We start from the raw sequence: 22,329 nt of genomic DNA, 5'->3' as shown, positions 1-22,329 counted from the left end.
ACTGCCTGGTGATGAGGCTCATGGAGTGGGAGCCTGGGGCCAGCTCTCACTGCCTGCCCTCAGGGGAGCCTCACACGTGCCAGAACACCCTTTGGGAACCCAGTTCCTGCCTCCCTTCCTCCGCACACATGTGCTGTATGCACAGACACATATGCAAGGCAGACCCAGTGCCTGCCACATTTCTAGGCTCCTGAGGTAGGTCACGTGGAATTCAGTCCTGTGGTGGCCTCAGGCCACAGCCCATAGGACGTAGAGGCTGGGTGGATGGAGATGCGGGAGCCCCCTGGTGGTAGGAGCAGTGGGAGCCCGGAGGAGGAGGAGTAACTACGGGGTACCAACTGTCTGCCTATGGTTGCCTGCCCACAGCTGCTATCTTGGATGACCCCATGGAGTGCAGCAGAGGGGAGCGGCTTTCCATCACCCTGGCCAAGAACCGCATCAACCGTGCTCCCGAGAGGCTGGGCAAAGCCAAGGTCGAAGTGGACATCTTTGAGCTTCTCAGAGACAGCGAGTATGAGACTGCGGAAACCAGTACGTAGAACGGGCAGGCTGCCCTCTGCTTTGCTTGCTGTAGAGGAGGGGCTGGAGGAGTGGAGGAGTTTCCTCCATTGCCAGGCCTGTGGTGGAGACATTTCCCAGGGAGGGAGAGAGACACGTTCCAGGAGGCCCTACACTAGGTTCCCAGGCTTTGTGTGAGTCATGGGTGGAGTCAAACTAAGACAAGATACTCATTCATTCATTCATTCATTCACCATTTCATTAATTTCTTCATATTTTGATTCATTTATCCTCCTGGACATTGTGTACACAAATCACTGAATGAAACGTGGTGTGGGATTCAGATGAGAAAGGTACAGCTGCCCGAGGATAGCCTGGTCACTGCGTGCCTGACTGCCCGTCTTGCTTTCTTGTGCTGAGGGTAGTGCTGTGGGCAGAAATTGGGGTGTGGGATGGAGTTTGGTTTTTATTCTGTGGGTAACCTTGGACAAGGCACTTATTCTATTTAGCTTCTGTATCTTCATGTGTAAAATGGGAAGGCTGGGATCTACTCTGCAAATTGTGAGATTCAAACAACTTAAATCCTTTGTGAATTGCAATGCTTTCAAACATACACAGTAGGTCACTCAAGTCATACATACAGAACCCCTACTGTGTGCTGGCCATTGCTTTTAATTCTCCCAATAACCCAAGAGTTACGTGTTATTATCCCCATTTTACAAAAGGAACTGAGGCTGAAAGGCATTGGATAACTTTCTCAACCACAAAAGATAGTCAATGACTGAGCGAAGCCAGACCCTGAACTCGCAGCATTAACCTGCGAGCTCACCCCTGCCCTGGTGTCCTCCACCTATTACTAGGATTGCCCTGATGACCTTACAGGATGAGCTTCCCATGAGTGGGCTAGGAGCTTGGAGCTCAGCTGGAAAGGAGCAGCTCCAGGCAGAGGGAAGCTCTGAACCCAAGAGGTGAGAGCATCTATTCCCTCAGCCGTTAGAGTCCCCATCTCCACCTTTTCCTGCCCAATTCCACCTCTCACAGTGCTCATGGCAAAGTAATCAAAACAAAACAGAAGAACAGCTCGCTCAAGGAAGCCCACCAGACGCACCCCTATCCCACGGGCCATCCAGGTCCATCAGACGCGTCCCTGTCCCATACGGCCATCCAGGCCCAACAACTCTGTGTGTATTCATTCAGGAAACATTTAGGGGGCACGTCCTCCATGTCAGACAGGACACAGGACCTCACGCTTGGAGAACAGGCAGACAGGCAGCAGGCACAGTCCTCCTTCAGCGGCGGGCAGCCCCTTGCGGGCATCTGTGCCAGCTGCCCTCAGTGCCTGGTTTGGATTCTCCAGGGAGAGGGGTGGGTTGGTTCAGCTCGTCTATGTGACTGGTCTCTTGGCTCCCAGGTGTGGGCCTGATGGCCTCATAACACCCCTTGCAGAAAGTGCCCCTCCCCCCCAACATGAGGCAGGTGCTCACCTGCAGAAGATGAGCCCAGCAGCCCGTGACACGGTTCTTCGGACAGGGCCTGGGCAGGCACCTGGCCATCAGCTCTCCAGTGCGTGTCCCTAATCCGGGCAGGGGCTGGGCAGGAACCTACTGGATCCTGGTTGTCATAAAGTTAACGCCCAGCAGGGGAAAGGAATATTTAATGTTCTCGGGCTCTTCCCAGCGAAGCCAGAGATGTCAGCAGTCCTGGCCCTAGATCCACCCCCACCCTCATCTAGGCTGCAGTGTTCTCGGTGCCAGCTAGCAGGTCTCAGACAAGAGTTTGATGTGAAAGACCAGCTCCTCTATCTTTCCTTTATTCCTCTTAATCCTCACCTGAGGATATTTTCCCATAGATTTTTAGGGAGAATGGGAGAGAGAGGGAGAGACAGAGAGAAATATCAGAGACAGAGAAACACATTGATGAGTTGCCTCCTGCATGAGCCCTGACCAGAAAGGAGCCTGCAACCAAGGTTCACACTCTTGACTGGAATCAAACCTGGGACCCTTTGGTCCGCAGGCCAGCGCTCTACCCACTGATCCACCCTGCAAGGCTCCCTGCCTTTGGTTCTGCGGGCGTTCCTGGTAGCACTGGAGCGCCGGCCGCCCATTCCTGCTGGGCCGTCACATCGACACTGAAGCGTCTCCCAGGGGGACGAAGGAGACTGACGCCTTCATTCCCCGCCAGACTCGGGCTTCTTCCCACATCCTCTTCGGGCACCAGCTACCTCATTGGTACATGGCCCTTGGCTCAGCTGTACCTCTCATTGCCATGGGGGCACAAACAGCATTTGCTGGAAAAGAGGCTTCTTTCTTTTCACCTCATAGGCCTTTCGCCGGCAGCAGAGCTGCTCCCCAAATGACCGATGGCTCTGAGGACGTTTCCAGCCAGCTCTTTCCTCCCAAGCAAGGGGACAGGGCTGAGGGGCTGGTGCCATGAGCAGAAACTGGGGGCAGGGAGGGGCTTTCTGCCTTGCTGGGGCTGGAGGGAGACAGATGCCTGGAGGAAGGAGGAGCTAGAGCTCTGTGATCCCTGCTTCGGGGAGACTGTGGCATGAAGTGGGGGCATGGGTCTTAGAATCAGGCTGCGCTGGTTAAATCCTGGCTAGCTGTGTGCCTGGAGATGGCTCAGTCACCTCCTAGGTCACCAGGCGTGTGAGCTAATATGGCGCCGGTGACGGCACAGCACCACACACAGTAGCTGCTCACTCAGTAAGAGCAGCTGTAGATCTGCTGTTGGCTTTGTTCTCTTCCCTCACCCAGAACAGGCTCCCTCCTCACCCCCTGTCACACACACACACACGCACGCGCACACACACACACACACACACACACCCTGTCTCTCCTCTTCTCTTTCAGAGGCCAGTCCTCCCTGCTGGCAGCAGCCTGTATTTCCAGAACTCCTCTCAGTGTGCCTCCTGGGCTTCCCTTGTGATAGCTCTTCCCCTCTTCCCAGTTTTTTTGGCTTCATACATCTGACAGCTTTGAGCCCTGCAAAGCCAGCTCCTGCCCAGCCTTGGGGGTTGTGTCTCCTGAGGCTCGTGCCCAGGGCTGATATACATTAACTTAAAAGGATTGTCATGGCTCTGAGGCCCTGACATCCCCAACCTTACGCCTGCCACCCTGTGATGGGGACTCTGCTTCAGGAGGAGAGAGAGATCCTGATGATGACATTCTTGGTGCTGGAAAGTAACCCTAAAACATACATTGCGCCTTCTCTTAGCCAGAGATGAACTCCAAATGGCCCTGCACGAACCACTGCAGTGACCCTTGCTAGGGAGGCAGTGCTGCCAAGGCACAGAGGCAGCTTCAGAATCAAAGGTGATGACATGTAAAGAGACAAAATACTCTGGAGTCTAGACTTTACCTCACGTGATGGTTGAAAGCAAGGATGCGCGATAGGCAGTCTCACACGGGGCATCTATGTTAAGAGAGAAATATGGTAATTGACTGTCACTCTGTAATGCCCACAGCCAATCAGGAGGGAATATGCAAATTAGTGGGACAAAGATGGTGGTGACCACAGAGCCAGCCGGACTGGGCAGGAGGCTTGGGTCATCCCCCGTGTCTGAGGAGGCCAAGCTTCTTGCCTGCCTGGGCCAGCCACCAAAGGATGGGCTTGTGGGCAGCAGCCATGGAGCAGGCCTGAGCTACCCAAGCTTCCTGCCTGCCCTGACCAGTCACTAAAGGAGGGGCCTGTGGATGGCAGCCACAGAGCCGGCCTGAGCACATGGGAGGCTTGGGTCACCTGGGCCGGCAACCAAGGGAGGGGCCTTCAAATGGCCCTCAGCCCCTCACCCAGGCTGGCCACACCCCCATGGGGTGAGGCTCCCCGCTGGAGGGTGTGGCCAGCCTGCAAACAGCCATCAGCCTCTTACCCAGGCTGGCCATGTCTTCCCCCGCACCCCCCCCCCCGGCTCCCCCAGCAGAGACCCTTATCTCATGGGTTGTGGCTGGCCTGCAAACTTCCCTAGCCCCTCACCCAGGTCAGCACCATCCCCAGTGGGACCCCCAATCCATTGGGGGCGTGGCCAGCCTGCAAACCACCACAGGCCACTTGCCCAGGCCACCCTGCCCACCTAGAGAACCCCCACCTTGATTTGGGACACCCTTCACACCTTCCAGGGAAAACCATCCAGCCCCAAACTGTACACCAGGCCTCTATTTATACTAATAAAAGGGTAATATGCTAATTAGACTTGGAGACCTTCCGGATGTTCTTCTGGACAAAGCCATGATGGCAGGGATGAAGTAGAGGCAGTTAGGGGCAAAGACAGGAGGGCAGTTGTGGGTGATCAGGCTAGTAAGGGGGCCAGTTGTGGGTGATCAGGTCATCAATGGGGGCCAGTTGGGGATGACCAGGCCAGCAGGGGGTGAAAGTTGGGGGAGAGCAGGCTGGTGGGGGGGCAGTTGGGGGTGAGCAGGCCAGCAGACAGAGTGGTTAAAGGCGATCAGGTAGGCAGGCAGGTGAGCAGTTATGAGCCAGCAGTTTCGGTTTGCAAGAGGGATGTCCGACTGCGGGTTTAGGCCCAATACCTCTGATCCCTGTAGGTTGGGCCTAAACCAGCAGTTGGACATCCCCCTAGGGGTCCCAAATTGAAGAGAGTGCAGGCTGGGCTGAGGGGACACCCCCGCACACACACTCTGTGCATGAATTCTGTGTACTAGGCCACTAATTACTTAATAACAAGCCTGGACACTGAGGAGACATGGCAGAAAGTCACTCTCATTTCTGTCTGGTCCACATGAAAGACCACATAAACTAGCATTGAGTGGGTTAATTGGGAGTGAGGGTCCTTCATAACACTTCCCCGAACCCACATCTGATTCCTCCCCTCTGCCCCTATGCCATCATTGCCTCAGGCTTCTTCCTCCCCCTCCACAGCCTACAGATGTGAATTAGTCAAGACTATCAGGTCCTCAGCCTGGTCCTCTCTCCTTCTCTCCATATCTCTTCTCCACCTCAGCTTCCTTCCTCCGTCCCCTAGAGCAGTGTCCCCCCGGGGCCACTGGACAAGGCTCCCACCCCCTTTCTCCCTGCTATTGCCGCTGCTGGGGCTGGGCTCTGTGAGGCGGACATGCTATCAGTCATCCACAGTGTCTCCCTGGAAACCCCGAGGACGCTGGCTGTCCAGGCCGGGCCAGGGTCATGTTTGTTCACATGGCTGTTCCTTTCGTACAGGCCCCCAGGCTTCCTGCAGGCTCCATGGCCCTGACCTCAGGTTATACTGACGGACCTGCCTCTGGAGAGGCCTAGTGTCCTCCTATCGTTCACAGATTGCATCGGCCGGCAGGAGGGAGCAGAGGAGGAGCAGGAGGGCACGCTCCACAGACGTTCCTTGCTCCCATTCCAAAGCACCAGGTGCATAAGACAGACTCCGAAGGCACTGAATGGTGGTGCTTAGACATCACCTGGTTTAGCTCCTCATTTCCAGGTGGGGAAGTGGAGGCGCTCACTGCTCAGGGGGCTCATTGGTCACATCCCTCAGGCAAGCAGCACCTGATGAGCGGTGGCCCCTGCCCTGAGCTCCCTCTCCAGTGAGGGAGATGGGTTTAGACACAGAATGGCAGGCACAGGCCACCAAAGCCTGAGGCTGGATGTTGGAATCCAGATGTTTCTACATGTTGGGAAGATCATGTGGTGCCCTACATGTTGGGAAGATCATGGCAGGCACAGGCCACCAAAGCCTGAGGCTGGATGTTGGAATCCAGATGTTTCTACATGTTGGGAAGATCATGTGGTGCCTATGCCATACATTACATGACATCTCCAGGGGGCTTAGGCAGAATCTCATACTCAAACAAATGCATCCTTACATTCAATATATTATTACATCCATCCTATATAATAAAGAGGTAATATGCAAATTTACCATCACGTCAACACACAAGATGGCCACCCCCATGTGGTCAAAGATGTTCACCACAAGATGGTGGGGAGGGCAGTTGATGTGACCAGACCAGCAGGGGAGCAGTTAGGCATTGATCAGGCTGGCAGGGGAGTTGCTAGCAGGTGATCAGGCAGCCAAGCAGGTGAGCAGTTGGTAGCCAGACTAGAGAGAGTGCAGGCTGGACTGAGGGACGCACACCCCTGTGCATGAATTTTGTGCACGGGGCCTCTAGTATATTATAAATGGTTTCACATTTGGATTTTGCCAACAAATAAGTTTAATGAAAATTATCCAGTTTCAGATCCTTTAATATTTATTGTTAAAAGTATTTTATATGTCCTCTTTATCCCCCCATTCCTACCACTGCACCCTCCCCACTGCAGGCCCTCACCACCCCATTGTCTGTGTCCATGGGCCATGCATATGTACACTAGGTCTTTGTTTGATTCCCTCCCACCCACCCTCCCCTGACTTCCCTAGGCAATTCCACTCTGTGTTCCATGATTTCATGTCTCAGGATCCACTCCGTTCATCACTTTATTTTGTTAGTACTTGGATTCCACATATGAAGGCGTTCATGTGATACTTGTCTTTCTCTGACTGACTTATTTCACTTAGTATGAAACTCTCCAGGTCCCTCCATGCTGTCTCAGAGGGTAAGAGATCCTTCTTTTTGATGCAAATGTCCCACAGCTTTTTATTCACTCATCTACTATGGGCACTTGGGCTGTTTCCAGATCTTAGCTATGGTAAATTGTGATACTATGAACATAGGGGGGCATACATTCTTTTTTTATCAGTTTCTGAGCCTTTTGGGTTTGAGGGGTGGGAATAGGGGATTGTGGCCTTCTATAAGAATTTGTTTTTAGGAGACAATTCTCTGTAATAATGAACTAGCAAGGGGCAAGAACTGGCCAGGAACTAGGAGAACAGGGAGCTGCTCCAGCAGGCTGCTCTACAGGGCAGTACTGTGCTTCAAGAGGAGGGAGGGAGAGAGGGAGGGAGGAAGGGAGGAAGGGAGGGAGAGAAGTAGGGAGGGAGAGAGGAAAGGACAGAGGGAGGGAGGAAAAGAGAAAGGAAGAGAGGGAGGAAGGCCACCAGCTGGGCAGGTCTGAGAAGCAGGAGGGTCGGTGGGAGTCACAGGCCCAGCAATCTCGGGGCTAATGGACTCCTCCTCAGAAAGAGTTTTCAATGAGTAAACTAAAATAGATAGAATGATCAAGGAAGCGGTAATGCAGTTACACTATGTTAACAGTGCAATATTAATATATGTGCTTCTCTATTAGCACACTGATTAGCCAAACCTCGTAGCAGGACACCTGTAGTGTCACTTGGAATTAATTATGAATTTAAATCATATCTCGGGCTGTCTGCAGCACTGTATGTGGTGTGAAAACTGTGATGTCTGCTGGCGACAGATGCGGGGCTATTGCTAGACTGTGGTTGCTAAGGGGAGACTGAACTTCAGTTAGGTGCCAGAGAAACAGTCCAGTCCTCACCCACATGCTCACAGGCCACTGTTCCTCACCCCATCTCCAGCAGCAGGTTAGAACCTGGTGTGGGCAGAAAGAAGCACCGCCACAGGCTCCGGTGGCAGGACGGCGCATTCTGGGTGCACAGAAACAAAGGGCGGAGGAGCGATGGAGGGAGGCTGAGGCAAGGTGGCATCCATTAGCGTTTACTGGCTCATCAAAAGAAAGCATTTCTAGCCGAAACCGGTTTGGCTCAGTGGTGGAGCGTCGGTCTGTGGACTGAAAGGTCCCAGGTTCGATTCCAGTCAAGGGCATGTGCGTTGGTTGCGGGCACATCCCCGGTGGGGGGTGTGCAGGAGGCAGCTGGTCGATGTTTCTCTCTCATCGACGTTTCTAGCTCTCTAGCTCTCTCCCTTTCTCTCTGTAAAAAATCAATTAAAAAAAAAAAAAGGAAAGAAAAAGAAAGCATTTATAACACCATCTTGTTTTCTATAATGATGTGATCTGAAAGGAACACGTGCTCATTATAGAGAGTGGAGAAAACGGGGAAGAAGCCCGTGTCCCGGGCCATATTCCAGTGATCACCACTGCCTGGGCCTAAACCGGCAGTCAGACATCCCCTGAGGGGTCTCAGATTGGGGAGGGTGTAGGCCAGGCTGAAGGACACGAATTTTGTGCACCAGGCCACTAGTATGGCAAATATGATGTGTTGGACAGAATAAGAAGACCAGGGTAGCATGTCTGCACCACTCTAAGAACACTGCATGTACTGACTCATTTACTCCCACAAGCCCAGGCCGGGGGGAAGGAGGGTGCTAGCCTTTCAGCTCCTGAGCTGAGGAAGCAGGCCCAGAGAGGGCAGTGACTTCTCCAGGCCTCACAGCAATGGCAGCCCAGACTTGTCCAGATGGTCTGGCCTCTGAGTCTATGCTCTTAATGACAGTGCGTCCGTCCTGCTTCTCTGTGTGGACAGCCCTCTGCTGACATCCAGCAGATGTTGGAACTTGACATTGTAACCCAGGACGTCGGTCAGAGTGCAACCCACCTGGACAGAGATGTGAGCGGAGGCCGCAGGCCGGGGTGAGATGATCCAGGCAGTATGACTGGATAGCCTCTGACCCAAGCAAGTGGCAGACGGGAGAGGAGCCGGAATGAACATGAAAACGGGCGGTCGGAGCAGTGGGTGGGAATGAGGATCTGAAGGTGTCTGGAACACAGAGGTCACAGTGACCTCTGAGAAGTAGACCCGGCAGGCCGAGGTGGGATGGGGACCGCACCTATAGGGCGTGCAGAGATGGGTGAAGTGGCTGCAGGAGCAGGCAGCGATGAGGTGCTTGTGAGGGTGCAGAGAGGGCACTGGAGGGATTCACAGACACACACTCCAGTGCTGGCTGACCTCTCTCAGGCAGGGACTGTAGGGGAGTCAGAGTCTCGCCAGGATCCATTCCTCATGGGGAGATCAGGAATAAGACCTGCCAGCAGCTGCTTCGGGCTTTGAGGTGATGAGCTCGGACCATCTAGCAGGCTGAGGTCACATGAGAAACTGCTTGAACTTCAGCACATTCCTCAAAGCTGCATCTGGTCATGCCACGGGTCCCGCAGGCTGATGGCCTGTGCTGGTGCAGGACCCCTACCTGAGCTGCAGGTCTCCTGTCATCTGGTGAATTGCAGTGCTGGGCGTGAACCCTGGGGCTCCCCCTCCCCACCTGCCTCCCTTCCAAGGCATCCGCTGGCTGTGTGGCCGTGATGAGGTCGCTGCCCTAAGAGGAAGAGACCAGGGTGCAGGTGTGGCTTTGCAGCTGACGCCACAAGGACACCCTGGCTGCTGCCTCCACCCTCGGTCACGGCTGGGAAGTGGCTCCACCTGACTGTGATGCGAGATGGAGGGAACGGTGAGGGATCAAGCTCTGCGTTTAGGAGAAGGTGTGGGACAGGCCTCGGTGGCTGCTGGGGTCTGACATCACAGTGTGTGCCCTGAGAATTCGCCATGCCCCCTCTGTTTCCCTTTATCTCCTATCCTTCCTTTCTTGGGCTATCACAGAGTCAAGTCATAGATTCTCTCCTCCTTTTCTGACTGCATGTCCCACCCATGCATATGCTCACTCAGGAACATGCACTGGCACCTGCTCCTGCTAGGAAACAGCACAGAGACACCCAGGACTGGAACATTGGGATCTGGGTTAATAAGGCTCGTGCCTGCCCCTAGGTGTTTGACTCTGAAGAGAGGAGAGAGCCCTCTAAACACTCACCGCCAGCCTGTGTCCTCTGGCTGCCGACAGAGGATTTATACACCCTGTTGCCATCACCTGGGCCATTTGCTCACTTAATACCACCATAAACAGCAGTCAGACAGCCCCGGAGCCAGCAGTCCTGGGGGAGGCCCGGCAGTGGGAGATGGGGTCAGGTGGGTGGGCAGCAGGTGGGAGCCAGGGGCAGTGGGAAGTGGGAGGTGAGGAGGCAAGCCCGCAGCCACTAGCCACACCCTGATGAGTTTCTTTTCCTTGTTTCTTCCCGCCCCTGCTCCCCCACTCTGTGGCCCCAGTGTGTCAGATCCTCCCCAAGGGCGTGGTTGCTGTTCTGGGCCCATCTGCCAGCCCGGCCTCCAGCTCCATCATCAGCAACATCTGTGGGGAGAAGGAGGTGAGTGCTGGGCCACAGCCGTGCCCACAGGTGCCGTGGACGCCGAGGCTCCAGCAGCCCACAGTGCCCATTTTGCCACTGATAGCAGGGATGTAATGAGGTCAGGAGTGTCCTTCGCGGGACACACGCTTTTTCCAGATTGTTTGGATGGAGGGGACTAGGAGCGGGTTTTCCAACAGGATTTCAAGGATGCCTTTGGATCTAAGGTCCTTCGGGGAGGGTGGGGCTGGAGGAGGTGGGCAGAGGGGGGCTGGGGATGGTGTGGGGGTGAGGTGGGGGCAGGAAGGCAGAAGTCTGACTCCACGTGACAGATCCTGTTCTTTATTTAGACATTGGGACTCTGGGGAAGAAGGCATTGCTACATTCGATTGATAAAATAAGGTTTGAACACCTGCTTTATACGTTCTCTAGAAAGCGACAATTTTGCTTTCCACCTCATTCACCAAGTCCAGGGGTCGCTGGTCCATCAGCATTGTCCTCTGCAGGTGCCGCCTCTCCCTGGAGTCTCTCTTTCCCAGTGCTGAGCTGTCTCCTGTGGTTCTACTCCATGAGGATGAAGTGCTGGGAGGCTAAGGCACTGTCTCCCTCCTTCACCCCTAGAGGAACACGCTTGCTGTGGATGCAGCAGTCCTGCTGTTACTGGAATCTTCCCTAGGCCTTCCCAGAATCAACCACTTGTTTCCCTGCCAGCGTATCCCTGGAGACAGTGGCAAAGGCACCTGCATCCTCTCTCTGCCCACGGGCCTCCAGCCAGGCCCTACAGGGTGGGAAGGAGCTGGGGAGGGCGAGACCAGGGGGACCTGGCGGCTCTGCCTGGGGGTGGGGGAGCTTTGGCTCTTAGAAACAGGACAGGGCCCACTGCGGGGAGGAACTCCTCACCATGCTGTACGGGCAGTGGGGTGGCGCAGGCCTCCCTGGGACGCCACCGCTTCTCCTGTGACCAGAAGGCTGAGTGGTCTGCCTGTCTCATGACCGCTCACGAATCGTCACATCGCGAACAGCCTGCAGGTCTTGCTGTCCCCTGGGGGTCTGCTCTTCCAGGGCCAAGAGCTGCTCTGCAGACCAGGCCCCTCGCCTTCCTGCCCCAGGCCAAGCCCAGGGACCCGCCCCGCCTCATCCCCTCAGCCTCCTGAACAAGGACTCAGCCAGCCCAGGCCTCGGCCAAACTTCTGCCCCCTGCAGCACCCCAGCATCTCAGTCCCAGGCCCAGGACATTTGGCTGGAGGGTAGTTTCCATCTTCCTGCTGGCTCTGAGGACAGCTCAGATCCCCAGTGAGCTTGCCCAATGGCAGCTCCTCCTTTTCTCTCTCTGTTCTTCCTTTTCTTCTCTGCCCTCCTCTCTCCTTCCACTCAGCCTCATTTCCTCGCTGTCCCACACTGACCTTCCCTGACCGCTCCAGAATGGCTTCCTCCTGGGCCTCATTGGACATTAATCTCAGCTCCTCGCACCCTGTGACCTGCTGTCCCGTACCGATCACGCATCACTTTTAATATTCTATGAGGCTGAACTGCCTCACCCTGAGCTCCAGGGAAAGAAATGGCATTCGCACCAAGGAGCTCATTTCTTTGAGGGCCGCTGACACCGGGCCCTGACCACTGCTCTCCTCAGCTGCCCTCCCTCCAGCTCCCCTCCTGCTCCCGCCTTCACGCGGCTTCCCGGGCCTGTGTGCAACTGCAGATGGAAATGCATTGCTCTTGGTCCGGGATGGATTGTCAGCAGCATTGCCAGACCTCTTCCCGGCTCCTTAGAGTGGCTGGCGGCTCCCCTGGCACCTGTCCTTCCTCCCCAAGGCCCTCCAGGAGCCCTCAGCCTTGCTCCCAAACACCCCGCTCCGGGAGCTTGTCCGGAGCCCTGCGTTTGAGAAAAGGGGAAAGAGGAGAAGAAGGGGCAGTGCCGGGCACTGGCTGCGTGTGGCAGTGAGCTGCACCCCTCACTCACGGGACCTCACTTTATGCTCCCAAAGCTCCTCGTTGGCATGAGCTGGGCCCCAAGACACACACTCTGGCTGCAGACTGAATCTCTAGACTTTCAACCCATTTGTCCTTCAGTTTCCTGAGCCCATGAACCTGAGGGCATCTCTAAGGGTTTCATCTCCCTGAGGAGAGTGCGCTGCTAACAGAACCCTGGCGGCTGGGTGTCCATGCCTGGTGGCCTTCAGCCAGAGACACCCAACTGTGTCCACCGGCCCCCGCCCCGCACCCTGCCCAGCCTGTGCCTCCATCCTGCTCCTCTGTGACCTTTACGCTCACAGGGTTTATTCATCTTACACTGATCAGATGAGATGCATCATTCTCTCCAACACAGCCTCTCGGGACCCCCAGCCTACACTTTATGTCACTGCTGGAAGTAGTGACTGCCCTGTCAGCTCAGGGGCTGATCCTAGTTAAATTCAGACATCTCTCCCCCATCTCTGCTAACCTTCCTCTCCCCTTGCCTGGTGTCACGGAGTCCTGGCCTCTGGCCGACTCTCCTCAGAAGCTTAAAATGATCAGGTCGTTGACCCCCACGGAGACCATCTCAGAGCCCTTGCAGATGGGCAGCTGGTAAGTGCACTGTCAGAGCTCTTCCTGCTGTCCGTCCTCAGCCCCACCCGCCTTAATCCCTGTGCAGCGTCATGCTTGCTCTGATGTGGCTGGGCCACTGGTCCTCGGAGGGGAGTGTGAGGTTCCAGCACCACCTCATAGGGGCACGGGGCAGCCTGCAGCTCTGCGGCTTGTGCCAGGGTGAGGGAGACAGAATAAAATCAAGGTGGATGGCAGCTTATTATGTTTTAACTGTCCAACAACCTACCCCATCGCCTGAGCTGCCAATAAAGGAGCGATGCCAGGCTGCAGGGAGAGAGGTGGGTCTGGCGGTGCCTCTGGGAACGTCAGGAACAGGGGCAGAGAGAGCAGACTGCCTGCCCCAGGAGGCCACACCTACCCAACACACAGGCTCTCCATGGGCTTCTCCACGGAAGTGCTGTCTCCACGTGCATGTTCAGGGCGTGGTGGAAGCTGGCTGGTACTCTGCCTCGTCTCAGTCCCCAGAGCCGAGTTTTTCTTTCCCTGCCATCTCTGCGCTGACTTAGTCATGACAACTCGAGGGTTAGGAGGGTTATGCCTCTGAGGGCCACTTGTCTAGCTGCTCAGCAGCGGGCAGTTTCCTCCAGAATCAGTCCACGGTGCCCAGGCACCCACACAAGTCTCCTGGGGGCTCTCCCCTGCCCACCTGCCCTCAGGGCTGTCCATGGTGCCATCCTGTGGGTGCCTGAGGCCTGCCAGCTCTGTTTCCCTCTGGTGTGAGGCCAAGGCCTGACATAAAAATCCTCCCTCCTCAACCTCTCTAGCTCTCCCTCTTTTTAAATCTCTCCCCTCTCCAACCTGCTGCTTATTTTCGCTCCTCCTCTCAGGTCCCTCATTTCAAAGTGGCCCCAGAGGAGTTTATCAAGTTCCAGCTGCAAAGATTCACCACCCTGAACCTGCACCCCAGCAACACGGACATCAGCGTGGCTGTGGCTGGGGTCCTGAACTTCTTCAATTGCACCACGGCCTGCCTCGTCTGCGCCAAAGCGGAATGTAAGCCCCGGCAGGCCAAGTTCAACCTGACTGCGGCCCTGGGGGGACACACGGGAAGGGGCGCCCCCTTAGGTCTCAGGGCGGTAACCAGGGGCTTGGCAGCCATGTTCATCGGTGAGCTCGCCTTCTTGGCTGACTCCCCAGGAGCGTGAAGTAGTAAGGGAGCCGGCCATTGGAGGGCACCCTAGGACCCTCTCACTCGGGGCAAGCCCACACAGAAAGCTTCTGCTTGGCTGCTTGTCCATGTGTGTGCTCATGTGTGTATGTATGTGAGAGTGAGCAGTCTGTCTGAAAGAATCCCCTGGGCACAGAGAGAACTGGGTACAAGATTGGCCAACCTCCACGCCTTACTGCGCCTGCAAACACAATTCCCACACTTGCAGCCTTTGCTCCGGAGGCGGGGGTATGCAGGCGGTGCATTTGTACCTGATGGACTGAAGAGCTTCTTGCCTGGAGAGCAGGCTCTGCTGATGGAACAAAGGCCAAGGTCAATTTCTGATAAAGCACTTGTTGTCTGCAAGTGCGTGTTTTGGAAACACATTTCTCTGATTCTCAGACAGTGTGTGACATAAACTTAGTGTCTATGAGACGTAGCTCCTTTAAGCAGCTCTTCCCAGAAAGCCCTGGCCTCTGCGCACCCACTGGCAGCCTCACCACATGCAGTCAGCCAGGTGCTGACTGCGGGCTGTCAGCACGCCCAGCCCCGGGCTTGGGCACCTGTGTTTGGGCAGCTCGCGCCGGCAGGCACAGGGAGGGCTGCACGGGCAGGGCCATGCCATGCCCACCAGAGCTCCTCTCAGTAGCTGCTCAGAACTGCTGGGCGTGCAGACATCCTCGCCCCTCCCGGCATCCTGAAGGCATCTTCAGACATTGTCCTCCCCCGCCACGGCCCTGGTGGCCTCCACAGGCACATTCTCCCACCTTTCAGCAGACATGACTCTCCTGCACTGCAAGAGAAGCAAGAGCAGCCGAGCCCCACTGTGTGAGGCCCCGCCACCCCCCCAACAGCACTCTATTCTGATTCCCCCTCTGGCCCTGCAGTCAGTGTTCTTCAGTCCAGGGTCCAGGCCCGGTAACCGGGTGCATTTCAGTTGCCCTGTCTCTTCAGCCTTCCTTCAGCTAGAGCTCTCTCAACTGCAACATTTTGAAGACCTGGGACCAGTTATTTTGTAGACAGTGCTGCTTTCCCCTAGGGAGATTAATGGAAGGCACAGCTCCTTAGGGCACATGCAGGTCTCTGCCTGAATCAGGTCACATGACTGCCTAAAACGGTTGGAACACAGTGTTCTGTCTGCATTTGTGAGTGAGCAGCTTCCGACGAGGCTCTTTGCTTCTCCTTACTTATTTCCTCCTGTCAGAGTGGCTCCTCGGATTCCGGTTTATCCAATGGCTATAATCTGTTGCTATTATTACTTACCTTGAGGCTCAGGTGGCCCCAGGGTTGACAGTGGGAGCTCCTGCAAGTTGGCCTCTGTGCCTGCTGTCTTTGAGCACCTCTGGCCCATGGTGGTCCAGGTCCATGCCCCATCCCAGCCCGGGACTAGCCACTTGGCGAAGGACCCCTGTCTTATTGTTCTGTTTGGTTTGTTCGCTTTGTGTGTGTGTTTCAAGGAATAATAGAGCCATAGGTCTGGAAGCTGGGTGTCATCTCTTTTGTCCTTTCAGTGGATAAATGGTAAAATATCCATTTCCTATCATTCTTGCCTCTCACCATTTTATATTTGTAGTTCCTTTATCTCATCATGAGAAGCCTGGCTCCCAACAAAATCAATATAGTTACTCTTTTGTTCAATTCTACAGCCCATAAACTTGTTCCAGAATTACTATACCAATACCACTGTTAATAATAAACCTACTAACCTATTAAGTCATGTCAGTTTCTTTTGCAGTTCTTTTGGTCCTTTTATCTTCAGAATGGGGGGAGTAAAAGTACTCTAGCTAAAAGTCACTTGGTTCTTTCTTTTTTACTTTTCTTTAATATAGTTATCTATTTGGTATATTGTTAAGTTTATTTTGTTTATTTTCAACTATGAAGTTAAAAAATCCTCGTTGATTTAACTTCTGGCATGTTTTGGTGTGGCCCTCTTTGGGTTCATCTTGTTTAGGACTCTCTGTGCTTCCTGGAGTTGTGTCTTTTGCTTCACCATATTGGGGAAATTTTCTGTCATTAACATTTAGAAAAGGTTTTCTCTCTCTTTCTCTCTCTTCTTCTGGGATCACTGTAATTCAAATGTTGGGATACTTGATGTTGTCCCAGAAGTCCTTAAATAGCACTTATTTTTTTAATTCCTTTTTCTTTTTGCAGTTCCAACTGGATGTGTTCTGCTCCTTTGTCTCCCCAATCACTGATTAGATCCTCTGCTTCCTCTATCCTGCTATTGATCTCATCCAATGTATTCTTCATGTCAGTTATTGCATTCTTTATCTCAGACAGGTTGTTTTTTATGTGTTCTGTCTCATTTTTTATGTTTCCTATTTCTTTGTTGAGATCATTGAGCATCCTAATAACCAGTGTTTTGAATTCTTTATCTGGTAGACTGCTTGTCTCTTTCACTTCATTCTTTTTCTGGGGCTTTGTGCTGGTCTTTAGTTCGGGACGTATTTCCCTATCACTTCGTGTGTTTGTTTGTATGAATTGGGTGAAACAGCAACCTCTCCTTGTCCTACAGGAGTGACCTTGTGTAGGAGGGCTCCTGTGTGGACTGCATGTAGGTGTCCTTGGCAGGCCAGCGGGAGCTGGAGCCTACATGGGAGTTACTGGAGGTCAGGCCTTACCAAGGCCTGGAGCTGTGGCTGGAATGGGAAGGGCCAAGGGAAGTCCCAGGGGTAGGCTGCACTGGATCCTGGAAGGGTGGCTGCACTTGTAGCTGGAGGGGGCTCAGGCCTCCCAGAGTTCCTGGGGCAAAGCACCCTGGGACCGAGCAGCAGCTGGAGGTGGGCTAGCTGTAGGGATTCTGGAGGTAAGCTGGGATGTAGCAGAGGGAGGTATGGTTGCAGGAATTTCTGAGGACAAGCCACACCTGGGTGGGAGCTGCAGCTAATGTGAACTTGAATCGACTTGAGGAGAGTCTGGCAGTGAGTCACGAGGCTGGAAGCTGGAGCCAGAGCTGGAACTGTTTCAAGGATCTGTTTTGTGTGGTCAGTCTCTCTCTCTCTCTTTCTCTCTCTCTCTTTCGCCCTGGTTGTGCAGAAGCTGTTTGGTCAGCCCCATTCTTCTCCTGGGGGAACTCTCTGTCTGTAGGTGTCATTGTATGGCTTACTGGAGAGGGGAGTGCAGGTGTTCCCATACAGCCATCTTGGACCAGAGCCCACGTGTGTGCTTCTCACATCACTTATTTATTACAACCCAGGCTTGGAAGTCCTGGAATTCCTACGTGAAATGTAAAACTCAGTTCCTCACTCTCACCAGCCACATTTCCAGGTCTCAGTGGCCACATGTGGACAGCACAGTTCTAGAACTTTCCCACCAGATGTCCCATTGGGCAGGGCTACTGTAAATGATGCGTGCTTTGGGAATAACGAGTTTTGTGGCCCTCCCCCCAAACCCAGTAGTACTGGCTACCGTTCTGTCCTTGTTCCCCTCGCAGAGGTGCGCAGCTCACATTAGCATGGACGCTGACAGGTCCTATACCAAACACCTTTCTTACCTCCTCATCTTCCAAGCAGGTTGGCCATGAGACAAATCAGATGCTTGTCTTTGATAGAACATGGCTAGGAACTTTGCATTCCCCAGGTGGCCCCCTCATGTGGGATCTTTGCATGGTATAAGGGAGTCAAGGACTCCCCTGGAAATTTCTGCCACAAGCCCCCTTAGGCAGGACAGAACCTATGTGCCCATGCTCACAGCAGGAGTGTGGAGGGACAAAGCACAGGCTGTAAACATCCCCAGTCAAAACTTCTCCTGCAATTTCCTCAGTGCTCACCAACCTGACAGGAAGTTCTTCCTTGTGTCTAGCCACAGTCCCTCTTGCTCTCAGTCTACTGGGCCCTGGCAGCTGAGGCCCATGTGGGAAGCATGCTGTGAGTTCGGGAGTCTGATAGCAGCTCAGAGGCCACATTCTTCCCACCCCCATCTTTCAATCAGACAGGGGGACAGTGTCCACGGCCATGCCAGGCACAGACTGTCCTACCTGTGAGTGAGAAGCCTCAGCCTCCCTACACGCTCCCTTTCCCCTCTGGCCTGTGCTCGACCCTCCCTGCCCATTCCTGGGCCGAGCTAGGTGTGGGATGGGACAAAACAAAGAAGCAAGTGAAATGTGTTGTTCAAGCTTTTGAACTAATTCTGTGCCCCTTCCCCATCGGAGCCTTGTCCTGATCCCTCATCTGCTCCATGGAATGGTCTGAAGCCACTCCTGGGGCACGGGAGCCTGGCAAGCAGGACCTCCAAGTTTAGGGCTCCGCTCACAGCGGTGAGCTCTGTGTTGCTCACTAACCTTCCCACCATCCTCTGAGGTCGGGATTATGCCTCAGGGGAACATTCACATTTGTATTAGAAGCAAAGCCCGCCCCCAAGGTATCAGCCAGTGGAGGGGAAATGATGCCCACAGAAATGGGTGTTTATTGTGTTTTTTATACGAGGGTCCTCTGTGTGCCCCGAAGAGCCTTCCTACGGGCATCTGCATCATTTCCCTCTGGCCCTGTCCAACCCTGGCCGTGTCTTTCACAGCCTCTCCATCTTCCTCCACCCCAACGGCCCCTGGCTTCCACTCCCCACAGCCAGCCTTTCTCCTGCCCTGAACACAGGCCACCCACCTCCTGTGCGGGGCTGTGGGGTCCCTCATCCCAAGCTACACTTGGCTAGGACCCTGCTGGGCCAGGCCCTTCTAGAGAGGAGGGCAGGTGGCGGTGGAAGGGAGGCCGGGGAGAGCAGCTTCTGACCTCTCTGTGTGCTGCCTCTGGTAAACCCCTTCGTGCCATTAACCGGGGGAAGTGAAGAGAATGACAATCGAAACATATCAAATGCACTGAAACACTCCGAATGTTTTAAAGTAACCAAACCACACTCTCTTCTGAAAAATTTTCCCCCTGCCTAGAATTTTTAAAATATTCTCTTCTGATTCATAGAGTTAGAGAGCCTGTGTGCTGGAAACACGCCAACATTCTTCTGGTTCAGCTTCCAGTCCCGGTTGTGGGGTAAATCCCTGGGCAGCCTCCTCGGAGGCTCAGCCCTTCTGACTACCTGAGTGCCTGGCTCCTCCCTCCTGCTGCTGCCTCAGCATCGCTGGCATCTTGACAGAGGGCGGCCTGTCTCGGGGCTCCCAGCTGCTCCTTGTTCCTGGAGTGGTCCCAGGCTGCCGGGGACCAGAACCAGAAACCTCGTTCCTCCACTGCCCAACCAGGCACTGCAGCTCCGTGGTCTGTTAGGATGTGGGCGTGCTATCTGTGACACACAGTCTCTAGTTCCATTGGTCAGTAAGCACCCTGAGCCCTGCCTCGCATGATAGATGTGCAGAGAAGTGTGAGTGGGACCCTACCCAACATGGTGAAATCGTATATGGGTGTGCATGATGTAGTACCCTGTTTCCCCAAAAATAAGACAGTGTCTTATATTAATTTTTTCTCCCAAAGTTGCACTAGGTCTTATTTTCGGAGGATGTCTTATTTTGGGGAAAACACGGTATGTAACACACTAGAGGCCCAGTGCATGAAATTCAGGCACAGGCAGGGTCCCTGGGCCTGGCTAACAATCAGGGCTGATCTGTGCAGTGACTGGCAGGCTGATCAGGGCTTCCGCCTTGGCTGGCCTGGCACCACCGGCTGGCTGGCTGGCCGGCCCTGCCCCCTGCTGCCAGTGACCTCCCTCTGAGAGGTGATGGGGGAGGGGGCCTGCTTGTACCCATCTTGGCTGGCCTGGTGCTGCCTGCTTGCCAGCCCCACCCCCCAACTGCCACAGCTAGTCAGGGCCTGTGGTCAGTCATTCTGCCGGTCATTATGCCATTCCATTGATTTACATATTAGGCTTTTATATAGATAGGTATACCTACGTAGATGCTATAAAATAGTTTAACTGAGTCCTGAAAGGAAGAAAAGATAGTACTAAGAAGGGATCAATTTTAAAAAGAGCAGAGCCTAGCAGCCGTTTCTGCACAGGGGCCTCTCACAGAAACTACATTTCCCCATGGGAAGGTTCTGCGCTGAACTGCTGCTGATCCGCCCCAAAAACAGTTCCTCAAATCCTAGTTCGACCAATACAGCTGAGGCTCTCCCCATCCAATTGGAGCTGCGAATGTCTGACCAATCAGAGTTATTCTGGTCAGTTATAACAGTATCTCTGGACCAGTCAAATGTGAGGATATGGGGTGATCATTTGCATGAGGATGGGCCAATCAGGGGCCAGAGGCTGGGACTTCTGTCCATGTAAGCCAGCGCCCTCGGGAGTCCACTTTCCTTGGCAGCTGGAGGCTGCCTTTCTCAGGCCGCAGCGAAACACTGAAGATGTCACAGACGTCTCACTGGAGCAGAGCAGAGTGCACTAGCAGCACAGAGCAAGCAGGGTGGACTGGTGTAGACTGTTCTTTTAAAGCTGGAATGAGCAGACTGGTGTGGACTGATGTGGGGCAGGCAGAGAAGGCAGACTAGTATGAGCTGGTGTGGGGCAGGCAGAGTGGGCAGACTGGTGTGGACTGACTTGGAGCGGGTGGAGCGGGCAGACTGACATGGACTGGCGTGAAGAGGGCGAAGTGAGCAGACTGGCATGGGCTGGTGTGGGGTGGGCAGAGCTGCCTGCTTGGGGGGCCTGGGCCCTGGGAGCCTCACAGGTAGCTCCAGCCTGCGATCGCACTGTATTCCGCTGAGCTATCTGCACTGAATGAGGTTTTGTCTTCCCCACACCCCAGATTGGGGTTCCTGTTGGTGTTGAATTGGCGCCACTGGCCATCAGTTGGCATCACCATGGCTATTTTGTGGGAGAGGTGGTAAGTTTTGTAAAATGTGACCAGTTGGCATCACCACAGCTGTTTTGTGGGAGGGGTGGTAGGTTGTAAGCGGTGGGAAGCAGTGAAGGATGGTTGAGCTGTGAAGCGGGGGAGAGGAGTGGACACTGGATTTGCGTAGCACCTCGTAGGTGACACACTACTCTGTCTCCTGGACATCCTCTTGCTCAGCCGGTGAGGCGGCTCCTTTCCCTCCTTCCAGACCTCTGCCTCTTGGAGGGGAGTAACCTGCTATCACCCGGCTTCCTGGTTCCTTCCATTGAATTTCACTGCCAAGACCGAATGATCCCCAGGGGATGTGGCCTCTTTTCCAGTCATGCCTCACAGATTCTCCCCGCTGCATCCAGATTCCCTGGGACGCCACCCGCCCCTGCAGTAGCATGCTCCCTCCACCTAGGTCCTTCCTGAGTCAGGGCGATGCGAGGCCCGGGAGCGCCCTCTGTGGGCTGGCTCCAGGCCTACGTGCTGGCGAGGCTGTGCTTTCCCATCAGCTACAGGAGGGCGGTGAATACCCCTCCATTCACTTACGGATCAGAATGTGGCCCCAGAAACCCAGCATTCAATGCAGTGGCCTTAGAAACCGGGCATTCAGGCCGTGGAAGAAAACAGGGAGGTGAGCTGAACTTCCTACAGACTTAGCTCCTTGGACCCTAAGCTCCTGAGGTGCAGAGAAGAACATGGGACCTGAGCAGCTGGCTCCCCGGGGGCCAGGCAAGGCCTCTAACAAAGAGGCAGGCATAGGCCCTCCTCCCTCTCCCGCTCTCTCTTACCTATGGATCCTCAAGAGGCAAGACAGAGAGTTACCTGAGCAGGGAGGGGTCTCTGGACACCTTGGACATTCCTGCGTTTCATGTCCCTTCAGCTGGGACAGAAACGGGAGTGCGGGCCTCTGCCTGGTGAGGAAGCCAGGCCTTCCTGCTGCTCCGCATGTGGAGCCCCTGTCCCAGCACCCTGTCTGCAGCCCCCGGCTCTGCGCTGGGACAGAGGACGCCTGTCGAATCGCCGGGAATGCTGAAATGAGGTGAACCTTGTACAATGCTCCGCCGGTCACCTGGACTGAATAGGGTCTAATAGACGTTACTTTTGAGCCTGCTTTGAAGAGCAAATGCCAACAGGTCTGTTCCCTCAGGCTTGCGCTCTCTGCTCCCAGGAGACCTGCACACTCGCTGGCCTGCCTTAAAGACAGAGCAGGATTAGACCTTTTGTCTCATTCATACATCTGGACCCTCTCCCCCACCCCTGCCCCAGGCAGCAGGCAGCAGGACCAGAGGGGCAGAGGGGGTCCTTAGAGCGGTTCAGTCTGCCTGCTCTGTTTTGGGCCCCATGATTGCCTGCTGGGGTGCAG

General features: G+C 54.6%; 1 protein-coding gene across 4 annotated transcripts in view; it reads left to right on the top strand.

Annotated features, from left to right (window-relative positions):
• The window catches only part of GRIK4 (glutamate ionotropic receptor kainate type subunit 4), a 245,804-nt gene that overhangs the window by 121,053 nt on the left and 102,422 nt on the right, over positions 1-22,329 (top strand). For 3 of the 4 annotated variants that reach the window (XM_084868424.1, XM_084868422.1, XM_084868423.1), the window contains 3 exons: positions 367-531; positions 10,397-10,494; positions 13,887-14,052. In XM_084868424.1, the coding sequence (XP_084724550.1) occupies positions 367-531; positions 10,397-10,494; positions 13,887-14,052 (429 nt within the window). Of the gene's footprint in view, positions 1-366; positions 532-10,396; positions 10,495-13,886; positions 14,053-22,329 lie in introns of those variants that run through there. The other variant, XM_084868425.1, reaches the window with a different exon arrangement.

Source organism: Pipistrellus hanaki (genome assembly GCF_964339955.1).
Source record: "Pipistrellus hanaki genome assembly, chromosome: 19".
In the NCBI taxonomy this organism is placed as follows: domain Eukaryota; kingdom Metazoa; phylum Chordata; class Mammalia; order Chiroptera; family Vespertilionidae; genus Pipistrellus; species Pipistrellus hanaki.
Note: the sequence above shows the minus strand (reverse complement) of the source record. Positions and strands in the feature narration are given on the sequence as shown.